The sequence below is a fragment of the Ranitomeya variabilis genome, chromosome 4, assembly GCF_051348905.1.
Source record: "Ranitomeya variabilis isolate aRanVar5 chromosome 4, aRanVar5.hap1, whole genome shotgun sequence".
Taxonomy (NCBI): Eukaryota; Metazoa; Chordata; class Amphibia; order Anura; family Dendrobatidae; genus Ranitomeya; species Ranitomeya variabilis.
In genome coordinates, this window is record NC_135235.1 from 429,070,005 (window position 1) to 429,083,665 (window position 13,661).

General features: G+C 44.4%; 1 protein-coding gene across 1 annotated transcript in view; it reads left to right on the forward strand.

The window, feature by feature from the left end:
• The window catches only part of CENPX (centromere protein X), a 29,739-nt gene extending 16,373 nt beyond the window's left edge, over positions 1-13,366 (forward strand). Inside the window, exons 4-5 of the mRNA XM_077251410.1 lie at positions 11,855-11,943; positions 12,021-13,366. Of these exons, the coding sequence (XP_077107525.1) occupies positions 11,855-11,943; positions 12,021-12,035 (104 nt within the window). The 3' untranslated portion in view covers positions 12,036-13,366. The remainder of the gene's footprint in view (positions 1-11,854; positions 11,944-12,020) is intronic.
• Positions 13,367-13,661: the final 295 nt, after the last annotated feature.

Genomic DNA, 13,661 nt, shown 5'->3' on the forward strand with positions numbered 1-13,661 from the left:
CCAAAATGGGGTTACTTTTGGAGGGTTTCCACTGTTTGGGCACATTAGGGGCTCTCCAAACATGACATGACGCCCGCAGACCAATCCATCAAAGTCTATATTCCAAAACATCACTCCTCCCCTTCAGAACCCTGCTGTGCACCCAAGCAGTAGTTTTCCTCTACATATGGGGTATCGACATACTCAGGAGAAATTGCGTAACAGATTTTGGGGTCCAATTTCTCTTATTAACCTTCCACATGCCACATGTCAGTTTTGGGTATTTTCTGTCATATAGGCCCCTCAGTCACGTCAAATGTGATGTCTTAAGGAGAGGGTGAGTATTAGATTATAAAAACTTGATTCCAGCTCGCCCAGTTGCTCTATGCTCATCCACCTGGGGCTCAGACACGGCCTCACATCAAGGAAAATAGAAAAAATTGGAGTCCGGCTCAACAGGACTGGATTTTCCTTTTCTATTTTTCAAAAGAAAATATAGTGCATAGAAAAGAAAAATGTACATGGTCGAGATGACCCAGTCGACGCATTTCGACTTACTCATGACTCCAAAGCCATGATGTGGCAGGACTGAGCCATCAAATTCGGAAAGTCCCGCTGAATCCAGGACTGTTGGGAGCCATACTTTTAGAATTACTAGGAATTCATGCCCCTTTAACCATGACTGGTCCCTCAGCAGAGTTCCATAGTCTCACTGCTCTTAGACTCCAGAAGTATTGCTGCGAATTATAGGCCCAGGAGCTCACACTGTATCATTACTGCTAATGAGGGAGAAAGTACCCCTGTCATTCTGCACATATATATATATATAATATATGGAATAATACACATTGTGCCTCAGTAGGCACTTTTTTTCCTTATATTATATCCTATTTCATTTAGTTTCTCCCTAGTGCTGGTACCCATATTTATTATTATTCCTTCAGTGTTATAAACCTTTCATGGTAGGCATCCCCCAGCCATTACCTGTGTTGTCTCATTCTTTTACTTGACTTTAGAATTGGGTATATATGCAGTTATATGAAAAAGTGTGGGCACCCCTAATAATCTTAAGCTTAATGTTTTATAAAAAATGGGTTTTTTTGCAACAGCTATTTCAGTTTCATATATCTAATAACTGTTGAACACAGTAATGTTTCTGCCTTGAAATGAGGTTTATTGTACTAACAGAAAATGTGCAATCTGCATTCAAACAAAATTTGACAGGTGCATAAGTATGGGCACCCTTATCATTTTCTTGTTTTAAAGGGAACCTATCACCCCGTTTTTTTCGGTATGAGATAAAAATACTGTTAAATAGGGCCTGAGCTGTGCATTACAATAGTGTAGTTTGTGGACCCCGATTCCCCACCTATGCTGCCAAAATACGTTACCAAAGTAGTCATTTTCGCCTGTCAATCAGGCTGGTCAGGTCGGATGGGCGTGGCTTCTTCCCCCAGATATTGCGTAGTTTTCCGTTGGTGGCGTAGTGGTGTGCGCATGTCCAAGGTCCCCAATCCTGCACGGGGGGGTGAAAATAGCAGCGATGTCCGTTATTCCATTGGTGATCGGTGGGCGCGGCCATCTTCCTTTGGCCGCGCGTGCGCAGAAGCGGCGCTCTGCTGGCCGCGGCTTCAGGAAAATGGCCGCCGCGATCTCCATCTGCGCACGCGCGGCATCCCGCGGCCATTTTCCTGAAGCCGCGGCCAGCAGAGCGCCGCTTCTGCGCACGCGCGGCCAAAGGAAGATGGCCGCGCCCACCGATCACCAATGGAATAACGGACATCGCTGCTATTTTCACCCCCCCGTGCAGGATTGGGGACCTTGGACATGCGCACACCACTACGCCACCAACGGAAAACTACGCAATATCTGGGGGAAGAAGCCACGCCCATCCGACCTGACCAGCCTGATTGACAGGCGAAAATGACTACTTTGGTAACGTATTTCGGCAGCATAGGTGGGGAATCGGGGTCCACAAACTACACTATTGTAATAGACAGCTCAGGCCATATTTAACAGTATTTTTATCTCATACCAAAAAAAACAAGGTGATAGGTTCCCTTTAAATACTCTTACCTACTTTTTACTGACTTACTAAAGCACTTTGTTTGGTTTTGTAACCTCATTGAGCTTTGAACTTCATAGCCAGGTGTATGCAATCATGAGAAAAGCTACTTAAAGTGGCCACTTGCAAGTTATTCTCCTGTTTGAATCTCCTCTGAAGAGTGGCATCATGGGCTCCTCAAAACAACTGTCAAATGATCTGAAAACAAAGATTATTCAACATAGTTGTTCAGGGGAAGGATACAAAAAGCTGTCTCAGAGATTTAACCTGTCAATTTCCACTGTGAGGAACAGAGTGGGGAAATGGAAGAACACAGGTACAGTTCTTGTTAAGGCCAGAAGTGGCAGGCCAAGAAAAACATCAGAAAGGCAGAGAAGAATGGTGAGATCAGTCAAGGACAATCCTCAGACCACCTCCAGAGAGCTGCAGCATCAACTTGCTGCAGATGGTGTCACTGTGCATCGTTCAACTATACAACGCACTTTGCACAAGGAGAAGCTGTATGGGAGAGTGATGCGAAAGAAGCCGTTTCTGCAAGCACGACACAAACGGAGTCGGCTGAGGTATGCAAAAGCACATTTGGAGAAGCCAATTTCTTTTTGGAAGAAGGTCCTGTGGACTGATGAAACCAAGATTGAGTTGTTTGGTCATACAAAAAGGCGTTATGCATGGCGGCAAAAAAACACAGCATTCCAAGAAAAACACTTGCTACCCACAGTAAAATTTGGTGGAGGTTCCATCATGCTTTGGGGCTGTGTGGCCAATGCCGGCAGCGGGAATCTTGTTAAAGTTGAGGGACGCATGGATTCCTCTCAGTATCAGCAGATTCTTGACAATAATGTATATGAATCAGTGACAAAGTTGAAGTTACGCAGGGGATGGATCTTTCAGCAAGACAATGATCCAAAACACCGCTCCAAATCTACTCAGGCATTCATGCAGATGAACAATTACACTGTTCTGGATTGGCCATCCCAGTCCCCAGACCTGAATATCATTGAACATCTGTGGGATCATTTCAAGAGGGCTGTCCATGCTCGGCGACCATCAAACTTAACTGAACTGGAATTGTTTTGTAAAGAGGAATGGTCAAAAATACCTTCATCCAGGATCCAGTAACTCATTAAAAGCTACAGGAAGCGACTAGAGGCTGTTATTTTTGCAAAAGGAAGATCTACTAAATATTAATGTCACTTTTCTGGTGAGGTGCCCATACTTATGCACCTGTCAAATTTTGTTTGAATGCAGATTGCACATTTTCTGTTAGTACAATAAACCTCATTTCAGGGCAGAAACATTACTGTGTCCAACAGTTATTAGATATATGAAACTGAAATAGCTGTTGCAAAAAAAACTATTTTTATAAAACATTAAGCTTAAGATTAATAGGGGTGCCCAAACTTTTTCATATAACTGTATCTAATAAAACTTGTATCATGATTTTAAACAGGCTTGCATTTTCTCTTGTTGATATTTCTGCTATATAAATGCATATTAGCCTTCACATATGGATTGTTAGCATAGGTGTTTACACATTCACAGCTAGATGCAAAGACTGCTCTCTACTAAAGGTACCGTCACACTTAGCGACGCTGCAGCGATATAGACAACGAGCCGATCGCTGCAGCGTCGCTGTTTAGGTCGCTGTAGAGGCGTCAAACACAGCAGCTCCAGAACGATGCAGGAGCGATCCTGTGACGTAACGGCGACTCACTTATCGTTCTCACAGGTCGTTAGCTCCATGTAAAACATTGCAGGCGTCGTTGCTTTTGCTGTCAAACACGACGATACACGCCGACCTGACAACCAAATAAAGTTCTGGACTTCTAGCTCCGACCAGCGATATCACAGCGGGATCCAGATCGCTGCTGCGTGTCAAACACCACGAGATCGCTATCCAGGACGCTGCAACGTCACGGATCGTTGTCGTTGTAAAGTTGCTCAGTGTGAAGGTACCTTTAGAGTTGTAATTAGGAAATGGGGTTTGTTCTTAGTAGAAGGTGAAACCCATGCCAATTCCTGTCGCTTATGTAACAGTATAGAACCCTTTAAGTGTATCAGGGATAAGTGTTGGATCACTTTATCCCAACATTTGGACCCCACCTATCACAAAAAAAAGTCTTATTTAAATGAGTTGGCCAAATGCAGCACTTGTCTGTCTCTCACAGTCCCATAGCCTCTGATTAACCCCCTTACCAGCATATGATGTAGTAATACATCCTTTGCTGGGTCCCCATATTGTTGCGGGCTCAGGAAATGAGCCTGCTTCATACTCTGCAGATTCTGGAGGTTTTCCATAGCCAACATCTGCTTAAGGGCTCATTCAGACATGCTTGCAAATCAGCCCTGCAATTCATGGACTGGCTGCGACTGTCCTGACCCAAGTGTGACAGCCTCATAAACATTCATGAATAAAGCTGTCACGCCCAGGTCGGGAGACCCACTGCCAGTCTGTGCATTAACGGTCCATGTTCAGACCAATTTTCATGGACGTCTGCAATAGACCAAAGACTACAGTGGCTGGAGTTAACTCTGCTGCCGTTTAATCAGAAAAAATGCTGCAGTTAATCATTGACTGTGGTATTAACGTGTTTCGACATCCAAATTCTGCGTGCCGATGCCTGCACTCACGGGCTCACAATGGCCCTCTTCGATGGTGTGTTCTGATGGGTTTTCAATGCAGCTGGGGCACTGCTGAAGACCCCCCCCCCCCCCCCATTGGCTGCAATCTTTGCCCTCCTGTGAAAATCAGCTCATATAGCGCCATCATATTCTGCAGCACTTTACAGTTTAACAGTTTCAAACACAACAGTCATAAGTAACAATGTTAACAATACAATAATTAAAGCAAAATAAGATGACCCTGCTCGTGAGAGCTTACAAAGTACAGGTGTGTATTTACAATGATGTATTTACAATGATGGTCCAGCCATCTTCAGGGGGTGGGGGGTAGATGGAGATAGCGAATGGGCTACACCCACACAAACATAAAATGACTGATTAGTGAACGTGATAGGCTGATCTGAACAAACGTGTTTTGAGGGAGAGCCTTAACCCCTTCCCGACCTGTGACACAGCGTATGCGTCATGAAAGTCGGTGCCAATCCGACCTGTGACGCATATGCTGTGTCACAGAATGATCGCGTCCCTGCAGATCGGGTGAAGGGGTTAACTCCCATTTTACCCGATCTGCAGAGACAGGGGGAGTGGTACTTCAGCCCAGGGGGGGTGGCTTCACCCCCCCCCCGTGGCTACGATCGCTCTGATTGGCTGTTGAAAGTGAAACTGCCAATCAGAGCTATTTGTAATATTTCACCTATGAAAATGGTGAAATATTACAATCCAGCCATGGCCGATGCTGCAATAGCATCTGCCATGGCTGGAGACCCCGATCTGCCCCCACCCCACCGATCACCTCCCCAGTCGTCCTTTTTGCCCCCATCTCCGTTCCGCTCCCCTCCTCCCTCCTGTCGGCTCCCCCGGTCCTCCTGTCCGCTCCCCAGGTCCTCCGATTCCCCCCCCCCCCCCCCCGTGTTCCAATCCCACCCCCCCATACTTACCTAGCTCCGATGTCCCTCCCGGTGTCCGGCCGTCTTCTTCATGGGCGCCGCCATCTTGGAAAATGGCGGGCGCATGCGCAGTGCGCCCGCCGAATCTGCCAGCCGGCAGATTCGTTCCTGCACATTTTGGTCGCTGTGATAAGTTCTATCACAGCGATCAAAATAAAAAAAAAAAGTAAATAAATCCCCCCCCTTTATCACCCCCATAATAAAATATAGAAAATATAATTATTTTTATTGTTTTTCCATTAGGGTTAGGGGTAGGGTTGCACTTAAGGTTGCACTTAGGGTTGCACTTAGGGCTAGGGTTGCACTTAGGGCTAGGGTTGCACTTAGGGCTAGGGTTGCACTTAGGGTTGCACTTAGGGCTAGGGTTGCACTTAGGGCTAGGGATGCACTTAGGGCTAGGGATGCACTTAGGGCTAGGGTTGCACTTAGGGCTAGGGTTGCACTTAGGGCTAGGGTTGCACTTAGGGCTAGGGTTGCACTTAGGGTTGCACTTACGGCTAGGGTTTCACTTAGGGTTGCACTTAGGGCTAGGGTTGCACTTAGGGCTAGGGTTGCACTTAGGGCTAGGGTTGCACTTAGGGCTAGGGTTGCACTTAGGGCTAGGGTTGCACTTAGGGCTAGGGTTAGAATTAGGGTTAGAATTAGGGTTAGGGTTGGAATTAGGGTTAGAATTAGGCTATGTGCACACGGTGCGGATTTGGCTGCGGATCCGCAGCGGATTTGTCGCTGCGGATTCGTATCAGTTTTCCATCACGTTTACAGTACCACGTAAACCTATGGAAAACCAAATCCGCTGTGCCCATGGTGCGGAAAATACAGTGTGGAAACGCTGCGTTGTATTTTCCGCAGCATGTCAATTCTTTGTGCAATTCCGCAGCGTTTTACACCTGCTCCATAATAGGAATCCGCAGGTGAAATCCACACAAAAAACACTGGAAATCCGCGGTAAATCAGCAGGTAAAGCGCAGTGCGTTTTACCTGCAGATTTTTCAAAAACTGCGGAAAAATCCACACAAATCCGCAACGTGAGCACATAGCCTTAGGGTTAGGGTTGGAATTAGGGGTAAGACTAGGGTTAGGGGTGTGTTGGGGTTAGGGTTGGGATTAGAGTTAGGGGTGTGTTGGGGTTAGGGTTGTGGTTAGGGTTGGGATTAGAGTTAGGGGTGTGTTGGGGTTAGTGTTGGAGTTAGAATTGAGGGGTTTCCACTTTTTAGGCACATCAGGGGGTCTCCAAACGCGACACGGCACCACCATTGATTCCAGCCAATCTTGCGTTGAAAAAGTAAAATGGTGCTCTCTCCCTTCCGAGCCCCGACGTGTGCCCAAACAGTGGTTTACCCCCACATATGGGGTACCAGCGTATTTAGGAGAAACTGATCAACAACTTTTGGGGTCCAATTTCTCCTGTAACCCTTGGGAAAATAAAAAATTGCGGGCTAAAAAATTATTTTTGAGGAAAGAAAAATGATTTTTTATTTTCACGGCTCTGCGTTATAAACTTCTGTGAAGCACTTGGGGGTTCAAAGTGCTCACCACACATCTAGATAAGTTCCCTTGGGGGTTTAGTTTCCAAAATGGGGTCACTTGTGGGGGGTTTCTACTGTTTAGGCACATCAGGGGCTCTGCAAACGCAACGTGACGCCCGCAGAGCATTCCATCAAAGTCTGCATTTCAAAACGTCACTACTTCCCTTCCGAACCCCGACGTGTGCCCAAACAGTGGTTTACCCCCACATATGGGGTATCAGCGTACTCAGGAGAAACTGGACAACAACTATTGGGGTCAAATTTCCCCTGTTACCCTTTGGAAAATAAAAAATTCAGGGCTAAAAAAAATTTTTTGAGAAAAGAAATTTTTTTTTTTATTTTCATGGCTCTGCGTTATAAACTTCTGTGAAGCACTTGGGGGTTCAAAGTGCTCACCACACATCTAGATTAGTTCCTTGGGAGGTCTAGTTTCCAAAATGGGGGCACTTATGGGGAAGCTCCAATGTTTAGGCACACAGGGGCTCTCCAAACGCGACATGGTGTCCGCTAATGATTGGAGCTAATTTTCCATTCAAAAAGCCAAATGGCATGCCTTCCCTTCCAAGCCCTGCCGTGCACCCAAACAGTGGTTTACCCCCACATATGGGGTATCATCGTACTCAGGACAAACTGGACAACAACATTTGGGGTCCAATTTCTCCTGTTACCCTTGGGAAAATAAAAAATTCTGGGCTAAAAATCATTTTTGAGGAAAGAAAAATTATTTTTTATTTTCACGGCTCTGCGTTATAAACTTCTGTGAAGCACTTGTTGGTTTAAAGTGCTCACTATGCATCTAGATAAGTTCCTTGGGGGGTCTAGTTTCCAAAATGGGGTCACTTGTGGGGGAGCTCCAATGTTTAGGCACACAGGGGCTCTCCAAACGCGACATGGTGTCCGCTAACGATGGAGATAATTTTTCATTCAAAAAGTCAAATGGCGCTCCTTCCCTTCCGAGCCTTACCTTGTGCCCAAACAGTGGTTTACCCCCACATGTGAGGTATCAGTGTACTCAGGAGAAATTGCCCAACAAATTTTAGGATCCATTTTATCCCGTTGCCCATGTGAAAATTAAAAAATTGAGGCTAAAATAATTTTTTTGTGAAAAAAAGTACTTTTTCATTTTTACGGATCAATTTGTGAAGCACCTGGGGGTTTAAAGTGCTCACTATGCATCTAGATAAGTTCCTTGGGGCGTCTAGTTTCCAAAATGGGGTCACTTGTGGGGGAGCTCCAATGTTTAGGCACACGGGGGCTCTCCAAACGCGACATGGTGTCCGCTAAAGATTGGAGCCAATTTTTCATTCAAAAAGTCAAATGGCGCTCCTTCCCTTCCGAGTTCTGCCGTGCGCCCAAACAGTGGTTTACCCCCACATATGAGGTATCAGCGCGTACTCAGAACAAATTGGACAACAACTTTCGTGGTCCAGTTTCTCCTTTTACCCTTGGGAAAATAAAAAAATTGTTGCTAAAAGATCATTTTTGTGACTAAAAAGTTAAATGTTCATTTTTTCCTTCCATGTTGCTTCTGCTGCTGTGAAACACCTGAAGGGTTAATAAACTTCTTGAATGTGGTTTTGAGCACCTTGAGGGGTGCAGTTTTTAGAATGGTGTCACTTTTGGGTATTTTCAGCCATATAGAACCCTCAAATTGACTTCAAATGTGAGGTGGTCCCTAAAAAAAATGGTTTTGTAAATTTTGTTGTAAAAATGAGAAATCACTTGTCAAATTTTAACCCTTAACTTCCTAGCAAAAAAAAATGTTGTTTCCAAAATTGTGCTGATGTAAAGTAGACATGTGGGAAATGTTATTTATTAACTATTTTGTGTCACATAACTCTCTGGTTTAACAGAATAAAAATTCAAAATGTGAAAATTGCAAAATTTTCTAAATTTTCGCCAAATTTCCATTTTTTTCAAAAATAAACGCAGAAATTATCGACCTAAATTTACCACTAACATGAAGCCCAATATGTCACGAAAAAACAATCTCAGAATCGCTAGGATCCGTTGAAGCGTTCCCGAGTTATTACATCATAAAGGGACACTGGTCAGAATTGCAAAAAACGGCAAGGTCATTAAGGCCAAAATAGGCTGGGTCATGAAGGGGTTAAACTATGTAAATTGTGGATGGTGCTAATATCTTGGGGGTAGAGCATTCCAGAGGATTGGCGCGGCACGGGAGAAGTCTTGGAATCTGGAGTGGGAGGTACGGATTAGTGCAGATGTTAGTCGAAAGTCGTTTGTAGAGCGCAGCGATCAGGTAGGCCTATAGACAGAAATGAGGGAGGAGATGTAAGGGGGTGCCGCATTGTGGAGAGCCTTGTGGGTGAGAGCAAATATTTTGAACTGGATTCTATAATAAATGGGCAGCCAGTGTAATGACTGGCGAAGAGCGGACATGCCCGAATACTGATTAGCTAGATGGACAACCCTGGCTGCTGCATTAAGGATGGACTGGAGAGGGGAAAGACGAGTAACTGGGAGGCCAATTAATAGAGCATTACAGTAGTCCAGGCAGGAGTGGATCAAGACGTCAGTGAGGGTTTTTGTTGTTTCTATGGTGAGAAAAGGACGGATTCTTGGGATGTTCTGTAGGTGTAAGCGGCACGAGCGGGCAAGAGATTGTATATGGGAGGTGAAGGCGAGATTGGTGTCAAACGTAACACCCAGACAGCGTGCCTGCTGCCAGGGTGTTATTATGGTGCCAACCACGGAGAGGGAAATATCAGATTTAGGGAGGTTAGTAGATGGCGGGAGCAGAAGAAGTTCAGTTTTGGAGAGGTTGAGTTTCAGATAGAGAGCGAACATGATGTTGGAAACGGCAGACAGTCCGTGGCGTTCTGTAGTACAGCGGGGGTAAGGTCAGGGGATGACGGGTATAGTTGTGTGTCATCAGCATAAAGATGGTACTGAAAGCCAAATCTGCTGATGGTCTGTCCAATTGGGGCTGTGTAGAGGGAGAAGAGAAGGGGGCCAAGGACTGAGCCCTGTAGTACCCAGACAGTGACAGGAAGAGATGAAGTGGAGCCGGAGAACAGAACACTGAAGGAGCGTTCAGAAAGGTAGGAGGAGAACCAGGAGAGAGCAGTGTCCTTAATGCCTAGTGACTGGAGCCTAGAGAGTAGGAGATGGTGGTCAACAGTCTCGAAAGCTGCAGAAAGGTTAAGAAGAATGAGCAGAGAATGGTCACCGTTACATTTTGCTGTTAGAAGGTCGTTTGTCACCTTGATGAGTGCAGTTTCTGTTGAACGTAGGGGGCTGAAACCGGACTGTGAAGGGTCTAGGAGGGAATGAGTGGAGAGGTAACTGGTAAGGCAGGAGTAGACAGGGCGCTCCAAGAGTTTAGAGATGAAGGGGAGATTGGAGACTGGTCTGTAGTTGTTTGTGCAGGATGGGTCAAGGGCGGGTTTCTTTAGTAATGGAATAATAATAGTGTTTGAAGGAGGAGGGGAAAATGCCAGAGGAGAGGGAGAGATTAAAGATTGTAGTTAGGTGAGTAGTGACGACTGGAGGAGATGTGAGGGAATGGGGTCAGTAGTGCATGTAGTTGGACGAGAAGAAGAGGAGCTTGGAGACTACTTCTTCTGTGATGGGATCGAATGTGGAGAGTGAGCCAGGGGAAATGCAGGGAGGCATGTGAGTCAGTGCACTTGGTGGCTGGGAGTGGATTTCCTGACGGTAAATGCTGTAAAGAGAAAAAAAATGAACTGCAACATTTTTTCATTCTAACCCAAAAAAAAAAAGTGCAATAAAAAATGATCAAAATATTGTATGCAACACACACCATAGTATCAACAAATTCTTTAATCCCTCACATAGGTCCATGGGAAAAAAAAAAGTTAACTATGGTATCACCGTGTAATCATTTGGACCTGGAAAATCATGTTGTCAAGTCATTCTTACTGCACAATGAACGGTATAAAAGTAAAAAAAAAACTGCCAAAATTGCATTTTATTTTCGCAATTCCACTGCATCTTTTTTTTGTTTTCCAGTACATTGTATGGTAAAATGAGTGGTGTCATTTAAAATTCTAAGTCTTTTTGTAAAACACAAGCCCTAATACTCATGTGTTGATGGGGGGGAAAAAAAAATTTGGCTCTTGGAAGAAGGTTAGGAATGAAAACAAACGGATAAAACGTCAGTGAGCACTCTTACCTGTTGTTCCATGCAACCGAAGATTGTTTCTCTAATTGATAGGACCAGAGCAATCTAATGCTAATTACCGTAATGGTGGTAAGGTAGAGTTTTTATTTTAAGAAAAGCCCACCTAAAGTGGAATAAGCCGCTATATCCGTAAAGAGTAACTAAACTTTGAATCTGATTTTTTTATTTGTTTTCCCACCCCCACATTTGGAATGCAATAAATTGCTTGGGTACCAGTGGGGGTCCCTGTCTGCAGTACATACAGATTAATTAGAAGGCATGAGCGTCCTATTAAATCCATACACCAATCCTGTCTGCTGATCTGTTCAGGGATCTATTGACTGGTGGGAACCTCGGAACCTCACAGATCTGCACCAATTAGAGACTGCCACATATGCAACATCATTTTCAGACTTTAATTACTATTTAACAGAGGTACACACATACCTGGTAAATCGTCCTGAAACGTGTCGATAAGCGCCTTAATTCCACCTAGAAATCCTGCAAGATGGAGACTTTTGCTCCAGTACCTTTTCCATGAATTAACTATACTGCATTGATTTTATAGAGGCAGCTGCCCGAGCAGCGCGTCAGGCCCTGGCTGAAGATTTGACTGTGGTGGATATAGAACATGTGGAGAAGATGCTGCCTCAGCTGGTAAGTTTCAGGCCCCTCATGTAACACATAGCTTGTCTAGAATCCCATTCCGTTAAGTAATTTCTCCTTTCTTCTAGCTGCTGGACGTCTAGATGGGCACTTGTGCCATGACCACGTTCTGATCATCTGGACCAGACTGTCCTCAATTCAATGTACCATTAAAGATACCACCAAGACTGATCTTCTCGTTTTCGTCAAGACCTAGGACTGTGTTCCCAATACATAACTTTTTACCATAGCTTTTCAAGAAAAAAACCATAACCAGATCTGTTCAAATTTTCTGGAAACCGCAAACCTTTCAAAACGTGTTTATTAAACCTGCTAAAAGCTAATGCCTGGTTATACATTTTCCCAGCTTCTCACCAACACCACCCTAGATCTGGTAGGAAACACACCATTACTATTTCTAGGCTTTTTCCGACAGTGCTTCTCCGCTGCTGACAAAGCCAACATCCTTGGAAAAATGTAGTTGTCACCCTCATAACTACCTTGTTAACACTTGCCTGCTGGAGCGTGTACTGGTTGTTAACACATTATCTTCCAAACATCTAGGGACTCGGTGCAGAAATAGTTCAGCAGCTATTGTATATGTATATTCTCACCAGTAGATGGCGATATTCTATTGTACTAATAATGACTACATCTTCATAGGAAACTGTTGTGTAACCCAATTTGTAACACTGATGTAAGGTTCAAAGCAAAAAATCACAATGAGCGGAAAAAAGTGTTTTTCTTTCTAGACATTATTCATAAGGCATGTACTCTGAATAACATTAAAACCACTGACAATTGTAGGGGATGACATTGGTTGTAATGATAGCACCTGTCGAGGAGTGGGATATATGTTGATGTATTAGAATGGCTAGAAGACTGGGTGAGGACTTTTCATGTAGTGTAACTTGTGCAGAAGGAGCCTAAAATGAGATTTAGCTTGGAGGAGACATGAGGGCAGAGACCATCTTTGTCCGGGTGCTGTATGTATCCGTGATCTTGCAGTTAGGAGAAGTATTCTAGGCAAGATACTCAAACTTGTTAACATGAGAAATATGCTGCAAACGTGGCTTTCCATATTTACTAATTCCATCTTCATTTTAACAGATGTTTTCTTTCAAACTTGCCTGTCTTTCTTACCTGCAGTGTACGCCATTCGCCTCAGTCCTTTTTCCCTCCCATGTACAGCTCATATGTGAATAGTATATATCTCCCACTTCACATTGTCCTAAATCACTGAACCATCTGCTGTCTGTCTGTTCTGCTCCTGTCTGCAGGAGACTTCTCCTAACCTTGTACTGTTGAATGTAACTTCTTGTCTACAGCACACAGGAACCCATCTAATTTTGTGTGGTGTCTTTTTTGCGTTGTTCTCTCTGAAAGTTTTGGTCAGTGTTCAACAAACTCCTCTACAGTAAAACTTTTTCAATTTTTTCTTCTTCTTGTTATTAAATGAGAGTCTGACTACTGAGACCTGTATTTATTGGCAGAATGGGACACTTTTAGCCCTGTTAGAAATGGATTGGCAATGATTATGCTCTACCTGTGCTCCATTCATTTGACAAAGGTACTGTAGAGTGCAGCGTTTGACTTTTTCCGCAAACCCAATAAAGAATGGATGGAGCGGCACTCTGGCATCCGACCTACCACTCCATTCTGTAATGGGAAAAAAAAAATCTGTTTTACCGATCAAGATGGGAACCAGCAGTAAGACACTCATTGCTTAA